This window comes from Staurois parvus, unplaced genomic scaffold (genome assembly GCF_062004578.1).
Source record: "Staurois parvus isolate SC_StPar_1 unplaced genomic scaffold, SC_StPar_1.0 ptg000704l, whole genome shotgun sequence".
NCBI classification, from domain to species: Eukaryota; Metazoa; Chordata; class Amphibia; order Anura; family Ranidae; genus Staurois; species Staurois parvus.
In genome coordinates, this window is record NW_028318500.1 from 4494176 (window position 1) to 4519927 (window position 25752).

Sequence of the window (25752 nt, forward strand, 5' to 3'; positions counted from 1 at the left end):
CCTCCATACTCGGGAGAAGTAGCAGAATGTATTTTGGGGAGTAATTCCACATATACATATGGCATGTGTGAGCAATAAATTATTTAAATGACAATTTTGTATATTTTTTTTTTTGTCATTTTCCAAAAACTTGTGGTAAAAAAATAAATTCTTCTATTGATTCAACATGCCTCTCAGCAAATAGTTTGCGGTGTCTACTTTCCAAAAATGGGTTATTTTGGGGGGTGGGGGTGTTTTATGCCCAGCATTAGAAGTTTATGCCACACATCACTCATTCTTCTAACCACCTGAAGACCAAGGCTTTTCTGACACTTTTTGTGCACATTAAAAAAAAAATCTGTATTTTTGCTAGGAAATTAAAGTGAACCCCCAAACATTATATTTTTTTTAGAGCAGACACCCTAGTAAATAAAATGGTGGGTGCTGCAATTTTTTATCTCACATAGTACTCACACATCGATTTTTTAAACGCAATTTGTTTGCAAAATTTACACTATTTTTTATTGTAATGCACAAAAACACAATATATTAGCAAATTATTTGGTAGGATATAAAAGATGATGCTATGCTGAGTAAATAGATACCAAGCATGACATGCTTTAAAATTGTGCATGCCCTGTGCAATGGTGACAAACTGCATACGATTTTAATATCTATAGGCAACGCTTTAAAAGCCTTTACAAGCTACCATTTTAGATTTACAGAGGAGGTCTAGAGCTATAATTACTGCCCTTGATCTGACATTCGTGGTGATACCTCACATGCATGGTGCAATCGCTGTTTCCATACTAGCACAGGGTGAACGCTCACGACCGCAGGTGCGCGTGTGCACGGGTGGGTGAGGGTACTTTTTTTTTTTTCTGATTTATTTAATTATTTTTACACTGTCCCTTTAATTTTTTTTTTTGTTTTATCACCTTTAATGTTATCTTAGGGAATTCAAATATCCCATATAACTTCAAAGGGCATTGTCATATATTCTTTTTTGAGAAATCTGGGGTCTATCATACTCAAGATATCTCCTCTGCCCTTACATTATCTAATCTCACCAAGATCGGTGTGATCAGATGCTTTCCCAATTTACAAATGGCGCTGTTTATATCCTGCGCAACTGAAGTGATGAAATGCTCGTAGCTTCTGATTTCTTTGACTATAGAGATGATTGGCACCATTCTGGTCTCCAATCAGCTCTATGGTCAGCTGGCAGAAACACCGGCTTCATTCTCAGGTTTCCCCGATGGCACGGGACTGCCCGAGAAGGCTGTGGAAGGCAGCGGGGGAGGGGGGGCATTTTCTCCTGCTGATTGTAAAAGCAATCCTGCAGCTAATTAGCCACTAGGAATGCTTTTACATGAAAGCCCATCGCTGGCTGAAAACAACTATACCAGGACGATGCCTGCAGCTGCAGGCATCGCCCTGGTATAACCATTCAAAATCCAGTGATGTACCAGTACGTCGCTGGTCCTTGTTGGGTGTATATGCTATGTTCTTTTTTTCTTTATGCAGCCTGTGGGCTGAATGAAAAAAAAGAGAAGAAATCTCTGCCAGAAAAAGTGTGTGGTATGCCCACCATTAGAATACCTCCCTGCATCCACCCACTTCTAATGGTGGGCACACATGAAATGTGCCAACAAATATAAAATATATATGCCGAAGCATAGGGGCCATCCACCCACTGGCCACCCCAGGCCCCCATGCTTTGGCATATATGCTCTTTTTTAACTGCAGATGAAAAATCTCATCCGACAGCACTGCACAAGCCCTACTTATGTCTATTCTAAGAGCAAGACCCTGTTGCTGTCAGAATAAACAAGTCGGTGCTGCAGTTTGACATTCCTGCAAAGATAGCAACAATGGTTAACAATAAAACAGTAACCCAATAAAACAACTTTATAATTGAAATATCTCTGCAAGGAAAAGTGTGTGCTGGTATGCCCACCATTAGAAAACCTCCCTTCATCCACCCACTAATAATGGTGGGCACACATGAAATTTGCTAACAAATATAAAATATATATGCCAAAGCATAGGGGCCATCCACCCACTGGCCTCCCCAGGCCCCCATGCTTCGGCATATATGCTTTTTTTTAAACTGCAGATGAAAAATCTCATCTGACAGCGCTGCCCACACTGATTTTATGTATATTCTGAGAGCAAGTTCCTGTTGCTGTCCGAATAAACAGGTCAGTGGTGCAGCTGAAAGCATTCCTGCAAACAGAAATGGTTAACAATAAAACAGTAACAATAAAACAGTAAAAGTAGAACAATAACAAAAATGACAACAACAAAAAAAACTATAACTATTTTTGGTTTTTAAAGTTTTAAATTTTTTGGGGGATTTGTACTTTTTATTTATTTGGGGGTTTTTTTTAACTTTTTTTTTTCAAACTTTAAACATTTTAAAAACAGATGGTAGGGTCTCTCCAAATGCGATAGCCACTACCTAACATCTTTCGAGACCCTGTGTAAATGTGCCCCGAACTGTGCCGTGCTGTACCCTATACTAATAATCCACTAGTGTATGGTGGAGGCGGAAGCAGCCCTTGACGCAGAGGCCAGGTTGGTCAGGACAGGAGGGACAACAAAAGCGGGTGTCACACCTAATTCCACGTTTGCTACAGACATGACATCTTTTTTGGGGGTACCTTTGGACTGGGGTACCTGGAAGTGCATCGGGACAATGCCTCCCATGCAGCCGGCTAACTGCATCTGGGTTGGGGGTTTGGGGCATAGCACCTTCTGGATACAAAATGGCCTTGATGATATCTTCCTGGAATTTTTGGAAGGATTCACTATGTCTAGTTGCTTTGTAAAGAACAAAAGCATTATATATAGCCAATTGGAATAAATAAATAGACACTTTTTTGTACCAGCGTCTGGATTTTCGGGAAACTAAGTACGGCTTCATCATTTGGTCGTTGTAGTACACCCCTCCCATGTTAAGGTTATAATCGTGGTCACAGAGGGGCTTCTCAACACCAGCTGCTGTGGAAATTTGGATGGTCGTATCTGCGTGAATGGAAGACAGGAGGTAAACATCCCGTTTGTCCTTCCACTTCACTGCGAGCAATTCTTTGTTTCTCAAGCAGGCTTTTTCCCCCTTTCTAAGACTGGTATTTACAAGCCGTTGGGGCAAGCTCCGGCGATTAGGTCGCACAGTGCCACATGCACAAAATCCAAGATTGTACAAATGTCTAAACAGTGGCACACTTGAATAAAAATTTTCCAAGTATAAGTGGTACCCCATATGGAAAAAGGAAGTCCCAAACTATCTTGCCACTGCTCCCCATGTAGTGTGGGCATCCAGGGGGCTCCACATGACTATCTTTTCCCTCGTAAATCCGAAACGTACATGTATAGCCTGTTGCCCTCTCACAGGTCTTATACATCTTGACTCCATATCTGGCACGCTTGCAGGGGATATACTGTTTGAATACAAGGCAGACAGAAAATTGAATGAGGGACTCATTGATGCAGATGTTTTTATGGGGAGTATACACATCTGCAAATTTTTGCTTAAAGTGATTTATGAGGGGCTGAATTTTGTGGAGCCGGTCAAATTCAGGGTCACCCCGAGGACAACTGTGTGTTGTCGTTGAAGTGCATAAAACACAATATCATCTCATATATTTTCCTGGCCATGGCAGCACAGAACACGGACATATGATAAATTGGGTCTTTGGACCAATACAACCGCAATTAAGTTTTTTTATTAATGCCCATGTTGAGGGTTAGGCCCAAAAAAACTTTAAATTCGGAAACCGTAATGGGTTTCCATGCGAATGGTCTGGCAAGGTTTGAATTTGGGTTGGCGGCAATAAACTATCGTTCATATAAATTGCTTTGATCCACAATCAATGCATAAAGATCATCTGTCGAAAACAGCTTCAAAAAATCAAGGGGAGTGTTTAAATTTGCCGTTTCCACCTTAATTCCGGGTTGGACAGTGAATGGGGGAAGTAATTGTGCTTCAGAATTTGTGGGCTGCCAATCGGGATTTGCAAACACATCCGGAAGGATACTAGGGGCTCTACGGGCCTGTGTGCAAATTCTTGGTGGCCGCAGGACACTACTTGTGCTCGCCACCGCACCAGCTTGTACTGCACTTATAGGACTCGCCACGTCACCAAGTGATACTGCAGTGCTGGTATGTATAAGACCAGGATGTACTAGGCCGCTGGTGCTCACCAGTTCACAAAAAGGTAGTGCGGCACTAGTGCAGGCACTCTGCTGTATATGAGAGTCATCATGCGTTTGTACCACCTCAGCAACCTGGAAATGGGGTCGGGTACACCTGATCTTAGCAGGGACCTCTTCTCCGTCATCTGAGCTACCTGTCAGGGTGCCGCTGCGGTCTACAAGTTCGCATTCTGAGCTGGATTCTGTCAGTGAGTCTTCCCCTTCACTCTTACTTGACATGCTCAGAATCCTGTAGGCCTCTTCACTAGAGTACCTTTGGCTGGACATTTTGGGCACTAAATTTTTAGGTACCTAGTGTGACTCATGGGAAAAAGAGCACCTGGCTGTCAGGGACTGCTTGAACCGCTACAAAAAATGCACTTGCTGGGGGAGAAGGGGGGGGCGTAGGGGCTAAACACAGGTGCTGGCAGGTGTCGGGGCTGATCCCGCTAACGCTGCAGTTTTGGGGACACTATACTAATGTGAACGCTGGTATAGCGCTGATCTGTTCAAAGATATTGATCCAATCAGACACTATACTAGCAATGGAGGTTAGTGTGCAAGTGAGTGTGTTCCTGGCAATCAAGGGGTTAAATGTGATTACTGGTGTACTAGCTGGCAATCTGACGCTATCTGGGAGGGGCGCTAACTGACGCTAACACTATTGGAAGTCGCCAGCGACACTAATACAGTGATAAGTAAAAATCTGTTCATTGTAATCAATGACACTGGTGACAGGGCAGTGAAGGGGTTAACTGGGGGGGGGCGATCAAGGGGTTAAATGGGATTACTGGTGTACTAGCGGGCAAACTGGTGCTATCTGGGAGAGGCGCTAACACTATCGGAAGTCGCCAGTGACACTAATACAGTGATCAGTAAAAATCTGTTCACTGTAATCAATGACACTGGTGACAGGGCAGTGAAGGGGTCAACTGGGGGGGGGCGATCAGGGGGTTAAATGTGTCCTACGTGTCTTCTAGTGTAGTGCTTTTTACTCACAATTCTTCTGTCTTCTCTGTCTGGAACGGAATGTGCCCAGGCAGAGAAGACTTACATCATATCCTGTCCAGTGTAACTGTCAACACAGGACAGGATAGGACAGGGACCGATCATCCGATTTCAGCCAAACGTCACTGGCTGAAACCAAATGATTGATCCCTCGGGGATCGAATGGTGACTCCCAGGGTCGGCAGGGGAGCGCGTGCGCCCCCCCGTCTGCGAGAACACCGGGAGCGTGAGCTACGTTAAAAGATGGTGCTGTGCGCAGAGGTGCCGCCCTACCGCAGTAAAAACACTGTGACTGGGCGGTAACCAGTTAAACATGTCCAGTAAAAAAATTTTAAAAATCTAATTTCGTCATAAATTGAAGCCAAAATGTATTCTGCTAAATGTCTTTGCTAAAAAAAAAAACCCAATACGTGTAAATTAATTGGTTTACGTGAAAGTTATAGCATTTACAAATGGCGGTATAGATACTGGGATTTTTTTTCCCCTAGTAATGGCGGTGATCAGCCACTTTTAGCGGGACTGTGGAACTGCAATGGGCATTCTGACACTGGGGGAAACTAACTTGGTGTCACTGACATCCCCAGTGAAACCAATACAGTAATCAGTGCTAAAAAAACAGCACTGACACTGTACTAACACTGGGCAGGAAGGGGTTAATGTGAGGGGCGATCCAAGGGCTAACTATGTGTAGGGAGTGTTTTACTAGGGGGCAGGGGGGTGTGTGCTTTACTGTAAGCACATTGATCGGGATGACTGTGCTGTGCACAGCCATCCCGAGCAGTGTACCTGAGCTGACAGAAAGACCGTTTGTAAACAAAACAGCCTTCCTCCCCGTCGGTGGTTGTTAGTAATCACGGGGCGCCGACAGGTAATCACCGGCCGGGACCCGGTGATTGACATCCGCGGCGCGGGTAGGGCGCACACACCCCTACTCGGAAATGCAAAATCACGTATATATACACGTGATTTTGTGCACCCGTGTCTCCGTGTAGCAGTATACTATACGAAGGCGGGTACGCGGTTAAAGTGGAAGGATCTTTATTATGAAATCTGGCAAAGTGCTTAGACAGACTGTGTCCTGTAAAGCCTTTTTTGATATTTGCCAGATGTTCCCCAATTCTAACCCCCACTGCCTGCTTGGTTCGTCCCACATATATATACCCTCCAGTGTAGCCCCAATGAAAAAAGGGGTGAGATTTTCACACAATAATGGTAGTTATAGATCTCCTAGACCTACATTAAATAGGAAATATAGAGAAATGTTCAGTTGACTATATGGGTAATTATTCTCTCCCATCCAAATTTGTACGTGGAGAACCTATCCCCCTGTACAATTGGTATGATCCATTGGATGATGTTAGGGAAGAATATGGTGGTGATTATTCCTACCATTCCCAGGGTGGATGCCATAATGCGCAGCCACCTAGAGGAGAGAGTAACTATCCGAATGCCTCCAGAGAAGAATACATTGGTGATTATTCCTACCATTCCCAGGGTGGATACCATAATTCACAACCACCTAAAGGAGTGGGGTAATTATTGAAATGCCTCTTTAAAAGGGAAGCCCAATAACAATTTATTTATTTCAGGTACTTATATAGCGCCGTCAATTTACGCAGCGCTTTTACATATATATTGAGCATTCACATCAGTCCCTAACCCTCAAGGGACATACAATCTAGGGTCCCTAACTTACATTCATATATACACATACTAGGGCCAATTTAGACATGATCCAAGACGTACCAGCATGTCTTTGGACATAACAAGTTTTTAGGAAAGCCATTAGGATTTGCAAAAAAACATAAGAAGAGAGGATGTAGGGGAAGTGGAAGTAAACAGCGGAAAGAAACGAAGGAAGTAAACTGGCAGGGTATTTTTAATCTGAGCAACACTGAATGGTCTACTTCTGAACTTAATACACTTAACATAGGTCTGAGGTTTGCTCCAAGTTGGAATCACAATAAGTTTGAGACCTTCATTGATGTTCACAAATTTGTGCATAAATTAAACATTAAAATATATTTTCTTTCTAATCCTAAAACCAGATCCTGTAAATAGGACAAATGGCATAGTACATACTGGTCTTAGTAATGCTTCCTTGTTTAACCCTCAAGGTAATTTATCTGCTAATCTCATGGTATTTAAAGATATGGTTCTTAAAGACCTAGATAGGATGTATATTAAAAATAAACGGAACAATGAGATACAGTTGGGCGTTAAATCTTTATGTAATAGGAAAAATGTGGTTGTTCGCTCCGCGGATAAAGGGAGCGGCATGGTTTTGATGAATAAGGATGATCATCTTAAGGAAATAGATAACATTTTATCTGATACCACTACATATCAGAATTTAAAGAAGGATCCTACCTGTTCTTATAAAAGACAGCTGGAGAGAATTATCAAAATTGTCTTTATAAGAGGAGTGATTGACAAAAAAGAAAAAAGTTTTCTTGTTCCTGTAGCTTTCAGAATTCCTGTGCTATACATATTATTTAAGGTACACAAAAATTTAAACCATCCACCTGGGCGACCAATCGTGAGTGGTATTAATTCAGTATCATCGCAATTTGGTAAATATATAGATTTTTTCTTCAACCATTGGTAAATGGCACACCCTCCTATTTAAAGTACACCACTCAAATTATGAATGAATTACAGAATCTGACGTGTGATGATAACACCTTGCTTGTTACAGCTGATGTGTCATCAATAAAAAAAAATTATTCTCCATAATAAGGGTTTAGCTGCAGCTGAGTATTATTTAGATCATGACCAATCACTCCCTGCTAATCAGATTACATTTATTTTGACATGGTTAGAATTTGCTATGACTCATAACTACTTCTGGTAAGCAGAGAATTTTTATCTACAATGTAAAGACGTAGCGATGGGGGCTAAACTTGCCCCCAGCCTTGCCAATTTTTTCATGGCGAGGTGGGAGGAACAGGCTATTTATGGTGTGCCAGAGGATAAGCTACTATTCTTGCTTTGCTATGTAGATGACTCCTTTTTTCTTTGTCAAGGGGACGAATACTCCTTACATTCATTCATCGAATGTCTTAATGCTAATGATTGAGGTATTAAATTTACTTATGAATATAGTTCAACTTGTATTTATTTTCTTGATCTTGAGATATTTAAATAAGGTGGTAAGTTATTTACGAAGGCCTATTTCAAACAAAGTGATCAAAATGGTTATATTTTGATTGATAGTTGCCATCATCCATCATGGCTGGGTGCTATCCCCAAGGGACAGTTCCAGAGGATGCGGATCTCACAAGCTGCTTTATTGAAAGATAGGTTTATCCATAAAAGGTTATTCAGATATAGTATTGGAAGATGAAATCCAAAACATTTATGACATAGATCGAAATTCCCTTTTTAGTATCCAAAACTAAAAACACTCAAGAGAACAGTAAATTTGAGTGGTCCTTTTTCACCACTTTTTCTGGTCAACAGAACATGTAAAAAAGCTACTTCAGAAACACTGGGGGATACTAATAAATGACTGGGTGCTAAATAATATCTCCCAGTGTAGTTGATAGACCCCCTAAGATTACCATGTTTAGAAATTTAGTAGTTTTGTTTCCATGTAGAGCATGTAATTTGTGTAGGAGTTGTATTTCTCAGTGCACTAAGAGTTTTAGCTACTGTCACTCAGAGATCATATTAAATTAAAGATTTTATTACTTGTTCTACTAGACTTGTTGTTTATTTGCTCCAGTACCCATGTCTGTGGTACGCAATGCATGGGATGGACCACGTGGGAACTGGGAGTTAGAATTGGGGAACATCTGGTAAATATCAAAAAAGGTTTTTGACCACAAGATGTCGCCCTTTTTTCAGGCTCTCAAAGCGGAGTTCCACCTTAAAAAAAAAAAAAAAAAAGTCAGCTGCTACAAAAACTGTAGCTGCTGATTTTTAAAATACAGCCACTTACCAGTGTCTCTGGTAAGGAATTCACCTTACATGTGGGTGGTGTGATTTCCTGGCTCTCTTCCTGAAGCACTGAATGTTCTCCATCTTACTCTTTGAAGTGCATCTCCTTTTCTTTTGGTATTTTCCATCTTGATTTTGGATTGTTCACCAGTATATTTATTCATCTGTATGGACATTTTGCACATTTGGTTGCTTTATTCATCTTAACCACATGCCGCCCAGCCACCGCATATAAACGGTGGCAGGGCGGCGCTCATAGGCAAAAGCACGTTTTAAAACGGCTGCCTTTCAAACAGGTAGGGGGCGCGAGCCTGCCCTGCCTGTCCCGCGGGTGTCAGCAGCAAGTCTCCGCCGCCGGGTCAAGGCCGGTTTTTACCGGCCGTTTTCCCGCGATGAGCGGTAATCACTGACACAGAGCAGGGCTGCATTGTTTACACACAGCCTGCTCTATGACAGTTCGCCAACAAGCTGCAGAGGGAGAGAAAAGTTTCTCTCCCTCGATCAGCTCCCCCCTCCCTCCCCCTGTCCAGTACACATCCCCGCCCCTAGTAAAACACTCCCCTTACACAGCAAATTCTAAAAATGTTAACCCCTTCCTCCCCAGTGACATTAGTACAGTTTCAGTGGTTTTTTTTCACTGATCACTGTATTGGTGTCACTGGGGATGTCAGTGACCCCAAGTCAGTTCCCCCCCCAGTGTCAAAATGTCTGCCGCAGTCCCGTCATAAGTCGCTGGTCGCCACCATATGTCGCTGATCGGCGCCATTATTAGTATAAATAAAAATTTCAGTATCTTTCCCGCCATTTGTAAACGCTATAACTTTCACGTAAACCAATTAATTTACACGTATTGGACATGTTGCAGAATGCATTTTGGCAGAAATTTATGACTAAATTTGATTTTTGCATTTTTTTTTACTGGACATGTTTTATAGCAAAAAGTCCAAAATATTGTTTTTTTTTCCTCAAAATTGTCAGCCTTTTTTTTTGTAGCGCAAAAAATAAAAACCGCACAGGCGATGAAATACCACCAAAAGAAAGCTCAATTTGTGGGGGAAAAAAGGATGTAAATTTAATTTATGTACCGTATTGCATGACCGCGCAATTGTCCGTTAAACTAGCGCAGCGCTGTATAGCAGAAAAATGGCGTAAATTGCAGTATTTATACCATAGATTGTAGACGCTATAACTTCCACACAAAGCAATCAATATACACTTATTGGGATTTTTTTTACCAAAAATATGGAGCAGAATACATTTTGGCCAAAATTTATAACCAACTTTCAGTTTACTATATATTTTTAATAGCAGAATTAAAAAATATTGTTTTTCTTCAAAATTTTTGGCCTTTTTTTGTTTATAGCGTGAAAAATAAAAAGCGCACAGGTGATCAAATTACACCAAAAGAAAGCTCTATTTGCGTGAAAAAAAGGACGTAAATTTTGTTTGGGCGCAGCATTGCATGACCGCGCAATTATCAGTTGAATTAGTGCAGCGCCGAGTAGCAAAAAGAGGCCTGGTCATTAAGGGGGGTAAATCCTCAGGAGCTCAAGTGGTTAAACTTTGTTTGCAATATTTATGCTTCTTCATTTAACTTTTGGCCATATGTACATTTGTCTATCTGTATGCATATACACTTTTATAATGATTTTTCTATTTTGAGAGTGGAGTACTGGCTTTTATCATATAAACCTTTTAAGTTTGCGTGTTTTTGACATATTTAGGCATTTAGCCTATTATTGTCCACACACACATTTGTCTATCTGTATGAATATATACTCTTCTAGGTTGTTTTTGTTTTTTTTATTTATTAATGTTTTTTGAAAGTTGAGTATGGTGTTTTGGCACAACCTTATTTGTGATGTTATCTTTATATTTATTTAGGTTATTGCATATATTGAGCTCACATTATAAATTTGCTCTATAATAATATGGTTTGATATTGTATGCACAATTGCACTTTGGAGTTTTTAAGAGACAGCGCACCCCTTTTATCCCCCCAATATACTAAATTACTGATTAATAGTACACAAATTATATTAACCACACAATGCAGTAATATATATCAAAACTCAGTGATGGAGATAAAATAATTCCTAGGAACTAAACTGTCCAATTCACACAAGTGTCAGTTTATGCTGTATAAAGAACATTTATAACCCCAGAATTTTCTTCTTTTTCAATAAGGTCTGTGGTCTAGGGGAGACACTATGATCCATATGTGGACTATGTACTATATATACAGTATCTATATTTCTAAATTGCCAATTGCTTCCCTCTCACAGATAACAATCGACAGTCCTTTCTCCCTCTCACAGTCACGTATATAGTATGAAAAGTGTTCTTTATATTGAATCCCAAAGTCCAGTTCCTTTATTTCAAGCTTTCAGGAACAGATAGTTTTGGTACCGTGGTCCAGAGGAGGTGATTGGAGCCCTACAAAAGTGGTCAAATCTGCCCCTCCTGGCAAATGTTAGCTGCCTCCCTCTCACAGACATCCATATGTTAAATGCAATTACTTAATAAGTCCTTCAGGAATCACATAGATACTGTGGTCTAGAGGAGGTTGTGAAAACCATGTAGAAAACCATTCACTTTTGTGATTTCATCATGAACTACTTTGTACTATTAGGTAATTTGTTAGTGAATCAATGCTACTATCCTCTTTTTTTTCCTTTAGATTTGGTGCAATGGTTTATTCCCCAAGCACAGGGATCATCCTGAATAATCAGCTGGCAGATTTCTGCATTACTTCTCTTTCACGGCCACTCAGGGCAGGTGAGAACTCTTTTTCTGTGTACTGTCTGAAGTCAAGTAGTATCAGAGGAGGTAAAGCTAGGTTAGTGGTGTATAGCCAGCTCTAGAGTTTTAGTTCAGCAATTGTATAGGGGGCTTGCAATCTGCCCTTTGCTTAAATTACTTTTGTAAATATGATTGTGTTCCCAGCTGTGCAGCTGCACGTCTTATTCAGTTATAGGGTATTTCAGTGAAATTTAGCTCTATGCAGCAATTATCAAGCAGTTCTTAGAAAGAACACACATCACAATCAGAAGAATCCATCTTCTTCCTACAGATTAAGCACTACTACTAATATGGCTTATTATTTTAGCCATGATCTAAAGTAAAAATGTACTGTAAAAAACAAAATCATTCTTTCTTGCAGACGTGAAGCACCCTGAAGTGTGTCTGCACTTTTTATTAAGATAGAACCATGGTCAAACTATAAAATAACATGTGCAATGTAGGCTGCCCATACCAGTTAATCCAGGCTCTCTCTTTTTCTAAGTACCCCATGGAACAACTTCCAGTTAATCATGCCAGTCGAACCATTGAATAGACACTTTATTTGTAGGGTGACAATCTTCATTTTTTTGAAGTGAAATAACAGCAGTTATTCTGATGACTGATCCACGCCAAAAAAATTGGCTTTAAGGATAGTGATCATATGAAGCCATTTATTATCACATAGTTGTTTGTCTCCTTTTTAAATAATAACAGAAATTATCCAAATGGCCCCGATCAAATGTTTACATACTCTGTAATGTTTGGCATTGGTTCAGATACACAAGGTGACACACACAGGTTAAAATGGCAATTAAAGGTTAACTTCCCACATCTGTGGCTTTCTAAATGTCAATTAGTGTCTGTGTATTAATAGTCAATGAGTTTTACTGCTCACGTGGATGCACTGAGCAGACTAAATACTGAGCTATGGGAGCAGAAAACAAGGTAATGGAACTTTACAAAGATGGAAAAGGATATAGAAAAGATACCTAAAGGCTTGAATATGCTATTAAGTACTGTTCAATCCCTTATTAGGAAGTGTAAAAATCAGGGATCTCTTGATACCAAGCCAAGGTCAGATAGACCAAGAAAGATTGCATCCCAAACAATTCCTCTGGCAGTTGTGGCTGCAAAGCAAAATCCATGGGTAACCTGAGGAGAAATACAGGCTGCTCTTAAAAAAGATGGTGTGGTTGTTTCAAGGAGCACAATATGATGATACTTGAACAAAAATTAGCTGCGTGGTCGAGTTGCCAGAAAAAAAGCCTTTACTGCGCCAATGCCACAAAAAATCCCGGTTACAATATGCCCGAAAGCACCTTGACATGCCTCATAGCTTCTGGCACACTGTAATCTGGAGTGACGAGACCAAAATAGAGCTTTATGGTCACAACCATAAGCGCTATGTTTGGAGAGGGGTCAACAAAGCCTATAATGACAATAATACCATCTCCACTATGAAGCATGGTTGTGGCTCACTCATGTTTTGGGGGTGTTTTAGCTCCAAAGGAACAGGGAATCTTTTGAAAGTTGATGGCAAGATAAATGCAGCACGTTCTCAGAAATTGCTGGCAGAGAATTTGGCTTCTTCTGCATAAAAGCTGTGCTTGGGACACTCTTGGACTTTCCAGCACGGCAATGACCCTAAGCTGAAGGCCAAATTGACCCTCCAGTGGTTACAGCAGAAAAAGGTGAAGGTTCTGGAGTGGCCATCCCAGTCTCCTGACCTTAATATCCTCGAGCTACTCTGGGGAGATCTCAAACATGCAGTTCTTGCAAGATGTCCAAAGACTTTGCATTTTTCCAACACAAATGGGTAGCTATTACTTCTGTAAGAATTTGGGACCTCATAGACAACTATTACAAAACGCTGCATGCTGTCATTGCTGCTAAAGGGAGCAATATGCAGTATTAAGAACTAAAGTGTGCAGACTTTTGAACAGGGGTCATCTAATTTGTTTACTTTTTCCCAGGTTTTGTTTTATGATTGTGCCATTCTGTTATGACCTACAATTGAATTTGAATCCCATAAGAAATAAAAAATGTGTTTTGCCTACTTTTAGCAAACTTGCTCATCAGAGATGGATGCGGAGTTCCCCTTTTTTCTATTAGAAGTATTCCTCAATCCTTTATTCTCCTTCCCCCTCCCTTCCTGAGAGGCACAGTGACAGATGTGGTGTGTGCTGATTATTGGGTCAACAGCAGGTTAAGGCATCCTTAGTTCAGTGCCAAGCAGTCTGCGAAAGTGTAGCCTTCATCACCTAAGTCATGATAAGGCCAGTGTTCCTCAGAGAATTGGGAGAATTGGGAGAATTGGGAAGCACTGACCCAAGAACCTGTGTAGGCTCACACATCATAAAACATAAGGCAGCTTCTCCCAGGAATTGAAAGAGATTGTAACCTCATAAAACCTAACAGCTTAAGGTGACAGAATGAAATGAACATTCCTCAAGGCAGTTTGTCACCTGCGTTTCATATCATGGATTATGAAGATATTGGTTTTAATTCAGAGTCCGCCCGAGATCCCTCCCTAAACAGAGTATTGGCCAGTTACTCAAAGTCACCCACCTGCTGGGGAACTTTAAAAAAGCACAGGCTGTAGGCCTGAGGATAAGCTAAAGACATCTCCTAATTTTAACATCGTAACAGCAGGAGATCAAAGACCCTTTCCGCTCTGCAACTTGGATCTGCTTACCTCAAGGCTTAACATGGCAAGTAACTTAACCTTTTAACTTCTCCCTGTTATCTCTTGGCTGTGATATGCTGTTTTTATATATAAATATAGATATCTAGTTACATTTTCTTTGTAAATATTTTATTGCACCTGTTTGACTCTTTTAGTAATAAATCTTTCTTTCTGAAAGTGTTAAACTGTTTCTAAGCGCTTACTTGCAATTCACGAATTCCTGCCTTTTGAAGAGACGCTACTGTGTTTGTTTAATCCTCTGCCCAATCGGCCTGCGGTGACCGTATTGGACAGGCGACTTTTCAACCATTACAGTGTATATTTGATAAAGAGAGTTTCCCCTTTCTCTGTACAAAAAGTTGTGGTGGCAGTAGAAGGTTAGTTGCGTAATTAACCCGACCCAGTAACAAGCGCATTCAGGCTGCAGGCACAGATTGTAGACCATTAGCTGGACAATCGTTGTGCAGGGCGCATCTGAGTGTGGCATTGTTACGCACGTCACATCGCGGTTTTAGATCGGCCGGTCCTTTGGTCACGAGTTTGGTGAGAAGGTCTGGGGTCTGACGCCGCGGGGGTGACGTATTATTGTTGGTCGTGGGATTGTCGCATGTTGGTGGCGGCGATCCGGCGATCGTGACACTACTTACTTGTTTTGTTTAAAAATAGTACATATTGTTACCAACTTTCCAAGGGTATGCAAACTTTTGAGCACAACTGTAGCTGCTTATATGTAGATACCACTGCCCTATCAGTAAATCCCCACCCTCAGATATTTAGATTGAAAACACATTGCTGATTCTGGAGGAGCTTTCCCTAGGTAAAAGATGAGCAAGCCCTGCTCAGCCATCATCTTCTTTCAGCATGCACAAGCAATCTATGTCGCTGTGTTCCGCAGGGCCTTCAGAGTGTTTCAGTGGGTAATTTTCTGCATTGAGAGATGCATCTTAGCCTTACAGCACCCTAACATTAACCCTCCCTAGTACAAACAAAACCTGCTGCTTGCAAATGTACCTCTCTTTCATGGAGACCCTCTGTGAGCCTCTGCTGCTGGGCTATCTTATTGGAAAGGCCAAAATGACCTGCAAGCTAAAGTAGCCCATAGATAAGTGAGGTTTTTTTTTTGCTCAATGAGTGTCTTGGCCCAAAAAAACTAACTTGATTCCCCCATCCAAACACTCAATGTGGATGGGAGGAGCCTATCTGCTGAGCTATTGTATTCTGACAGCGGAGAGGTGTCCCTGCCATCACAATACACTGATCACCATTGCAGGCCATAGCCTGCAGTGCTGATAGAGCAGGGAAAATCCGACAGGGCAGTTGTGCTGGAGTCGAACGGGAGATCAACTTTCTGTGCAACCACAGTGCGTATACATGAATCAGAATTTGGATGGTCCCTGCTGAACCGGCAAAATTTTGATCCATGTATGGCCAGCTTAAGAAGCAGCACAAGAAAGCAGTATATTTAATTTAATAAATACATTTCTCAAATTAGATTTTACACAAGTAATGAAGAAAACTGACAATATCTTTGTAAATATGTCAACATTCCAACTTAAATACAACTGTTCAAAATGCATTACACATCTCATTTAAGGAAGTTTAGTATTTCATGGTTTATGTTGGAGCAATGCCGCTATATCTAAAAGACTTTCTGCAGCTATGCACACTGCACATTGTTTCCCGATGTAGCTGCTGCTGATTTAAGATACATGCTGTAATATTAAAATAAAGAAATGTGAATCATTATGGTCTGTGTAACTGGAAGAGGTGAATCATGGTTCTGAGTTGTGCTTGTGGTGGAGATTAGTGACAGCTCTTATCAGCATGATGTCAGGCTGGGGTGGAGCTGCATCTTGTCAAACAATGAGAAAGCATGCTAGGTCATCTGTTATCCTCAGACCAAAACATTGCAAGCTAAAAAAGGCAGAAATTAAACCTTACATTACAAAAACTAAAGAATTATAACAATCCAACAATGTTATTTTACATTCACACAAAGTCATGGCAAGCATAAATTAACTGTCCTCTCAAAGGTCTCAACAAAGGACAACCTATGAGATCCTATATGCAGAGGTAAGCAATCTGTATCCTCTGTTGTCATCTGTAGGGTAACCATGAGTCAGTGCCATCTTAACCATTTGAGCTTTCACCCTCTTCATGACCACGCCAAAAAGAGGTTTCTTTTGGTGGTATTTGATCAAAACAAAATACCCCACAATATTTTCCAATTTCTGCTATAAAACATATCCAATAAAATCACATTTCATCATAAATTTAGGCCAAAATGTATTCTGTTACATGTGTATGGTAAAAAAAAAAAATTCCAATATGTATATATAAATTGGCTTGTGTGAAAGTTATAGCGTCTACAAATTATGGTATATATTTTTGAAAATTGATCAGTTCTGATGTACTGACGGCCTCTCTCACTTTTTGTAACCCTAAAATGCCAAGACAGTGCAAATTCCCCCCAAATTACCTCTTTTTGGAAAGTAGACAGTCTGAGGCATTTAGTAAGAGGCATGGCAAGTTTTTTGAAGTTGTTATTTTTTCTCACAATTTTTGTTTAAAATGAAGAAATTGAATAATTTTTATTTTTTCTACATACTGACACCAGTGCAGTACAGCAAAATCAAATGACTAGTGTGGCAGTGATCAGGGACACTGACTGGTATGTGGGAAAAAAAGCATTTTAAATATTTTTTTATTCATATTTTTAATTTTTTTTTAACACCTTGTTTGCTGTTACAATGAAGATCATTGTAACAGCAACATTTTTAACTGTCATTAATGAGTTAATCATTCAGGACAGCTGTGATCACTAGTGATCTGTGATTGGCTACAGCTACAAGGTGCTGTGATTGCCCGAGGTACCATGTGACAGCCGGTGGCCAATCACAGGCTAGGAAACACAGCTGTTATGAATGAATTCATTCATGACAGCTTTAATGACACTGTGATCACATAGCAAACACATGATCACTGGGACCTGAGAACAGGGATCCGCTGTTTCCGGTGGACACAGCGGTCATGGGTTAGGGGGTGCACCCCTGAACTGGACCAGGCAAAATGACGTACATATAAGTGAATTTGTATGCAGGTACTGCCCGGCCACAGTATATGTACTGCGGCTGGTTGGCAAGTGGTATACAGCATTTGATGTTCATTGTAACCTAAATACTAATATTTATTTGTTCCCTTTCTTAGAACCAAAAAAATAAAGAAAATAAGATCTTCGTTTTCTATCAGAGTTTAGTCAATAGAATTTTTCTTGTCAAATGGTCTCAATATGCTTGTTCTTGTCACTCCAGGGCAGCAGCCTTCATCATCCATGACCCCAGCCATTTTTCTGTCACATGATAAGAAGTCTCAACTGGTAATAGGTGGTGCTGGTGGGGTAAGGATCATAAGCGCCACTACGCAGGTAAGTGCTTCTACTATGTTTGTTGGTAAAACACATGCATTAATATTTTTAAGCTGACATCAGCCTAAAGGTAGCTGATCATTTCAAAATGGGTCATTGTAATCTCAACCCATGTTTTCTTTGGCAGATAAAGGACATCTACTTTAAACCACTTGCCCTCCAGAGGATTTACCCCCCTTCTTGACCAGGCCATCTTTTGCATTACGGCGCTGCGTTACTTTAACTGACAATTGCGCGGTCATGCAATGCTGCACCCAAATGAAACGTATGTCCTTTTTTTCCCACGAATAGAGCTTTCTTTCGGTGGCATTTGATCGCCTGTGCATTTTTTATTTTTTGCGCTATAAAAAAAAAAAGACTGACAATTTTGAGAGAAAAACAATATTTTGTGCTTTGCAAAATAAACATGTCCAGTAAAAAAATAAAAAAATATATAAAATTTTGTCATACGTTTAGGCCAAAATGTATTCTGCTACGTCTTTGCTAAAATAATTCCCAATACATGTACAGTTGCAAGAAAAAGTATGTGAACCCCTTGGGATTACGTGGAGTTTTGCATGAATTGGGCATAAAATGTGCTCTGAACGTCATCTAAGTCACAACAATAGAAGAACACAGTCTGCTGAACATAATAGTACACAAACATTAGATGTTGCCATGGTTTAATTGCACATAACATGTAAACATTCACAGTGCAGGGAGGAAAAAGTATGTGAGGCCCTAGCTTAATGACTTCTCCCAGAGCTAATTGGAGCCAGGAGTGAGCCAACCTTGACTCCAATCAGTGTGATGATATTGGATGTGTTGCTGACAGCTGTCCTGCCCTTAAAAACACACACCTGTTTTGGGTTTACTGGTTTCAAGAAGCAATGTCTGATGTGAACCATGCCTCGCTCTCAGAAGACCTACGATCAAGAATTGTTGACTTGCATGAAGCTGGAAAGGGTTACAAAAGTATCTCCAAAAGCCTTGATGTTCATGTGTCCACGGTAAGACAGACTGTCTACAAATGGAGAAAGTTTAGCACTGTTGCTACTCTCCCTAGGCGTGGTCGTCCTGTAAAAATGACTGCGAGAGCACAGCGCAGAATGCTGCATGAGGTAAAGAAGAATCTCAGAGTGTCAGCTAAAGCCCTACCGAAATCTCTGGCACATGCTAACATTTTTGTTGACACATCTACAATAAGGAAAACATTAAACAAGAATGGAGTACATGGGAGGACACCACGGAGGAAACCATTGCTGTCCAAAAAGAATATTGCAGCATGTTTGAAGTTTGCAAAAGAGGACCTGGTTGTTCCACAGCACTACTGGCAAAATATACGGTGGACAGATGAAACCAAGATTGAGTTGTTTGGGAAGAACACACAACACTATGTGTGGAGAAAAAAAGGCACAGCACACCAACATCAAAACCTCATCCCCACTGTAAAACATGGCGGAGGGAGCATCATGGTTTGGGGCTGCTTTGCTGCCTCAGGGCCTGGACGGATTGTTGTCATTGATGGGAAAATGAATTCCAGAGTTTATCAAGACATTTTGCAGGAAAACGTATGACCATCTGTCCGCCAACTGAAGCTCCGCAGAGGATGGGTGATGCAACAGGACAATGACCCAAAGCATACAAGTAATTCAACAAAACAATGGCTGCAACAGCACAGAATACGCCTTCTGGAGTGGCCCAGTCAGAGTCCTGACCTCAACCCCATTGAAATGCTGTGGCATGACCTTAAGAGAGCCATTCACACCAGACATCCCAAGAATATTGCTGGTCCAAAATTACTCCAGATCGTTGTGCAGGTCTGATCTGCAACTACAGGAAACGTTTGGTTGAGGTTATTGCTGCCAAAGGAGGGTCAACCAGTTATTAAGTCCAAAGGTTCACATACTTTTTCCTCCCTGCACTGTGAATGTTTACATGTTATGTGCAATTAAACCATGGCAGCATCTAATGTTTGTGTAGTATTTTGTTCAGCAGACTATGTTCTTCTATTGTTGTGACTTAGATGACGTTCAGAGCACATTTTATGCCCAATTCATGCAAAACTCCACGTAATCCCAAGGGGTTCACATACTTTTTCTTGCAACTGTACATTAATTGGTTTATGTGAAAGTTATAGCATTTCAAAATGCTTGTATATATACTAGGATTTTTAAAAAAAACATTTTTTTACTAGTAATGGCGGTGATCAGCGACTTATAGCGGGACTGCGGGGGGCATTCTGACACTGGGGGGGAACTGACTTGGTTTCCCTGACATTCCCAGTGACACCAATACAGTGATTAGTGCTAAAAAAGCACTGACACTGTACTAATGACACTGGGTAGGAAGTGGTTAACATGTGGGGCGATCAAAGGGTTAACTGTGTGCTGTGTTAGAGGTTTAGACATTAATGGCTGTGTGTTGAGTTGTGTTGAACAGCAAATTTACACTGTTATACAAGCTGTACACTCACTACTTTACATTGTAGCAAAGTGTAATTTCTTAGGTGTTGTCACATGAAGATATAATAAAATATTTACAAAAATGTGAGGGGTGTACTCACTTCTGTGAGATAAATGTAGCGCTAATATTTTATGTAGAAATAAATTTGTGCCAAAACCAGCAGATACTCTTACCTTCTAACAATGCCAACATGCAAATAAGGGGAATGACCCTAGGTTCACACCTAAGCGGTTTCCGCAGCATTTTGCAGAAATGCACTACAGTCCATTTAACATGATTTCCTATGGCACATGTTCGCATCTCCCCGTTTTCACCTGGTGCGTTTTATGGAAAGGATCAGGGACGTTTTTGAACGCACAAAGTTAAGTTTTTGGTTCTATAGACTTTAATGGAAACACTTCAGAAAAGCATGTAGTGTGTTTTTGCTGCATTTTTACCAAGTTTTTGATGTGTTTTGGGTTTTAAATCTGCCTAGCAACAAGAAAAAAAAATGCAAAATGCATCAAAAACGCGTCAAAAACGCAGGTGCAAAACGCAATGCAGAAACTGGTCAAACGCAAACTGCATAGGTGTGAACCTAGCCTTAAGGCCCGAGATGAGAAGTGCCCAGCCTACTTGAAAAATTCTGCTCAAAAGGCATAATGTGTGATACAAACACCAAAAGCCCACAAATGACTGAATGACATGAAGAGTATATTATATTCTGATAAGTATTAAATATAAGGTAGTTCTTAAAAGATGTATTGGGGTCAATTTACTAAAACTGGAGAGTGCAAAATCTTGTGTAGCTCTGAATAGGAACCAATAAGCTTCCAGATTTTTATGTCAAACCTTAACTGAACAAGCTGAAGTTATGAGCTGAATGGCTACCATGCACAACTCCCCCAGATTCTGAGTGCTCCGGTTTTAGCAAATCAATCCTATTTTCTTTGGCTGAAGTCTTATGTCCTGTACTCAGGATAAGAATATCGGACGTATGATTTTGGGGTTTTTTTGCATGCTAGTCTTAATATCGAAAATGAAGAGTGTACCAAACTTACTAGAATTCTCGTACGAAAGAAAAGAATTTTGAAAGTGATGTCATATATTGTATTGCATTTGCATTGTATTTTCGGACAACTACTTTACTGATTAAACAAAAATTGTATGATTTGGTATCATATGTGAAAAGTTTTCATGCTTGTCCCTTGGAATATTGTAACATGAATTGTTGTGATCGGCTCTCAAAAGCTGTGTACTAATGATCATATTATCAGACAATTGGTCCTCGTACACAAAATGTTTGTACGATTTTCTTATCATGTGTACAGGTCTTAAAGGTCTGTCCTGGCAAAATTTTATAAAAAAACCCTGGAAATTAAATGTGGAGCAAGGCAAAACTGTGATTCAGCAGCCAAAGGGATACAATATGTTACATTAACCATCAAACTGGAAGTCCAGGGAGCTAAAAGCTCCTGGGCAAGAGTAGAGAACAGACAAAAAGCAGATCTGATGTAAAATTTGACTAAAAGGGTCTCTGGACCAAATGATCTAATCACAAAGAGCTGTATATTCTGTAAATGTAGGTATATCAATGTGAATGTAGGTTATCATCAATTAGATCAGTGGTCTCCAAACTGCAGCCCATGGGCCGAATGCGGCCCTTTGTTTGCCTCTATCCTGTCCTCGGAGTACTATTCCTCATACTGATACCAACAAGGAGGCACCATTTCTTCCACTGGCACTGACTATGGGGCATTTTTCCTTCCACTGACACCAATGATGGGGCACAATTCCTCCCACTGATGTGAACAATTAGGTAGTATTCCTCCCACTGACACCAATGATGGGGCACCATTCCTCCCACTGACACCAATGATGGGGCACCATTCCTCCCACTGACACCAATGATGGGGCACCATTCCTCCCACTGACACCAATGATGGGACAACATTCCTCCCACTGAGACCAATGATGGGGCACTATTCCTCCCCCTGACACCAATGATGGGGCACTATTCCTCTCCCTGACACCAATGATGGGGCACTATTCCTCCCCCTGACACCAATGATGGGGCACTATTCCTCCCCCTGACACCAATGATGGGGCACTATTCCTCCCCCTGACACCAATGATGGGGCACTATTCCTCCCCCTGACACCAATGATGGGGCACTAATCCTCCCCCTGACACCAATGATGGGGCACTATTCCTCCCCTTGACACCAATGATGGGGCACTATTCCTCCCACTGGCAGCAATGATGGGGCACTATTCTTATCACTGACAGCAACGATGGGGCACTATTGATCTTTTATTGAAAAGAATCAAGCAACAGAATTTTATACAAAAGTAAAAAATATAACCATAGTACAGTCATAACTGAAAACAAAAGGAATACACATTCATGTTCACAATATATACAATATATACTACCAAATTTTCAGAATATAGAAAACTATTTACATAAAGCAGCAGAGAGGGCCTAAGAGGCACAACCCATCACCTATGTACGCAGCCATTTTTCAAAAATTAAGCCTCAAAGAGAAAAGACTATGGTGATAAGAGACAGACAGCCACAACCCGGAAAGAGACTCCTGGTAGTCAGGGAGGCTTGAAACCCCTCCACTCCTTCAACCAAGCCCCTCTACTCCACTTATCTCTCTCAAGCACCCGAATCTTCCCCACCTCATACAAAATATCACACACACCACCATCTGAACAGGAAGGATTATACGCTGAGTGGTGACCTGACACTGTGCATTCCAGGTGAAATAACGGACTACTAGGCTATCCAAACAAAAAACCCCACCAGTGTTGAATGCTCCATACACGCACTCAGCATAACCCAACTTAGAGAGGAAAGGAAGACCGAGGGCCCACCCCACCTCTTTGTATACCTCTATGTTAATAGAGCAACAAAGCAGAAAATGGTCCAGTCTCCTCCTCACCTGCACACTCCTCCCGAGGACAACCACAATCCATCTCACTGCGATATTTCAAATTGCCCCGAACATAGAGCCTCCCGTGGAAGCACAGCCAGGCCAGATCCCTAGATTTAAGGGGGACTCTATCCAAATTAATCAGCCCTAATCCTTCCCTCATAATTTCACCTGGGCAATCCCTTAAGGCCAGTGGGTCAGAAAAACTTTGCTCAAGACCCAGCTCCTAAAGACTTTCCTCGGAGCAGATCTGAGATCTTCAGCTGACAATCGCCACTGCCAGAGCAACGTCAGGCATGGAGAGACTTAGGCTGGAAGCTGACCACGATCACCACTGAGATTCTTCACTTGGCTACCTTCTTCCCAAAGTCGTAGAAAAGGCCTAAACCAAGATCTAAACATGCCTGCCCATCCAGAAGGTTCCACTGCAAGCATATTACCAATGTTAAACTTGAGAAAAAGCAGTGAAAAGAAAAGAACTGGGTTGACCATACCTACACCTCCCTCCCTCCTGGACAGATAGGTGACATTCCTCTTGATGAGGTTCAGGATGTTCCCCCACAGCATCTGAAAGAACACTCTAGAGACCCTAGCATAGAGAGACACTGGCAAGATGCAGACGAAGCTGACATACAAGAAGATCAGAATCAGGTAAATTTTAATCAAATCAACCATTTCACTCAGAGATAACTTGCATCTCTCCCAGCTGATCACCCTAGTATTGGTAACTTCCAACCTGCCTTCTCAATTATCACCGGGTCTGAATTCAATACCTAGTATCTTAATTTTTTCCTGGGGTGTTGGAAAGGCATCCGGGAGATCAAACACCTCACTTTCTTTTCCCATCCAGAAAACATTACTCTTATCCTGATTGATCTTGGAGTCTAATGCTTCAGAGTACCATGATGTCAGAGACCACCTCCTCTGCTTCATCCATCCCTGTGACAATCACTGGCACATCATCCACATAGGCAACAACCCTCAAAGGTGGCTCACCCGGGAGCCACACTGGTACCCCACACAACATGCTGCTGTCTAGGCTCCTGATGAAGGGGTCAATTGCAAACACATAGAGCAGGGGACTCAGAGGACAACTCTGGCGCACCCCAGAGCCAACCTCAAAGGACTGCCCAACCATAACAAGAGGGAAGACTTTCAACCAAACGACAGAGCCACCAGGCAGGCCATACTTACTAAGTAGCTGCCACAGGTACTCATGGATGACACGATCAAAGTAAAAGCGTTTGCCTGATCCAATGCCAACAAATACTTTCCCCAGACTGCAGTCCTGCACTGCTCCAGGGCCTCCTGGACAGCTGTGAAGGTGCTCCTACCCTGGGCCGAATAGTGCTGATGGGGAGAAAGCAAATACTCTGCTACTGACAATAAGCACCAGGAAAGTATTTTCGCCAGAACCTATCGACATTGAGAAGGCTGATGGGGTGCCAATTTTCAATCATCGAAGGATCCTTACCTTTTGACAGAAGAATCACAGCTGAGTGCCTCATGGAAGGGGGAAGAGTGCCCTCAGCGAGGCAGCTGTTAAAAATCTCTACCAAATGCGGGGACAGAATAGACTTAAAAGCTTTCTAAAACTCAGCCATCAAGCCATACACCCCAGGTGACTTTTTGATGGCTAAATGCAGCTATATGGTGAGCGCTGATATAAAAAAGCCACTAGCACAAAGGATAATGGCAACAAATCCATATAAAATCCATGTAAAATAAAGTGCAGCGCTAAACATTAAATGTCATCATTAAGTGCAAAATTGACAATAAAGTGTATAAACAATAACAGTGAAGTGATTAAGTGGTATGATACATATATATCCATCCAATAAAAAAACAAGGGGATGAAAAACTGATAAAAATAAGTGTCCATGGTACTACAAGGCACAGCATTACCAATGCTGAATATCCAAAAAGTGCTCTTAATCCAGTGAGGAAATCCACCACCGCTTATGGCTATGCACTCACCAGAAAGCTACTGGTAAAGTAGCGTTAATGCTGATCTCATAGGAGAATACTCAGGGTTACATGTGTACAGAGCGGACTTCTCCAATGAGTACTGGTAAGCTAAGATCAGAAAGGGGAATACTCCTAAGGAAAAAAGATCACCACAGGAGCCCGGGATTCAATATCTAGTGTAGTATTTATTAAAAGGAAGTATAAAACAATCCACGTGGAAAAGCATACAAACGTGTAAAAACACATACCAAAATGGCTGCCGCTCCGAGTCTTTTTGATGGCTAGCTACTCAATTGCCCTCATAACCTCTTCAACTGTGATCTCCTCTGTCAAATCTCCACCATTTAGACCTGGAGTAGAGTCCAAAAATCTTTCCATCTTGCCTTGATCAAGTTC

General features: G+C 41.3%; 1 protein-coding gene across 2 annotated transcripts in view; it reads left to right on the forward strand.

Annotated features, from left to right (window-relative positions):
• The window catches only part of GGT5 (gamma-glutamyltransferase 5), a 126366-nt gene that overhangs the window by 70609 nt on the left and 30005 nt on the right, over window positions 1–25752 (forward strand). For both annotated transcript variants that reach the window (XM_089653221.1, XM_089653222.1), the window contains 2 exons: window positions 11810–11907; window positions 17911–18023. In XM_089653221.1, the coding sequence (XP_089509347.1) occupies window positions 11810–11907; window positions 17911–18023 (211 nt within the window). The remainder of the gene's footprint in view (window positions 1–11809; window positions 11908–17910; window positions 18024–25752) is intronic.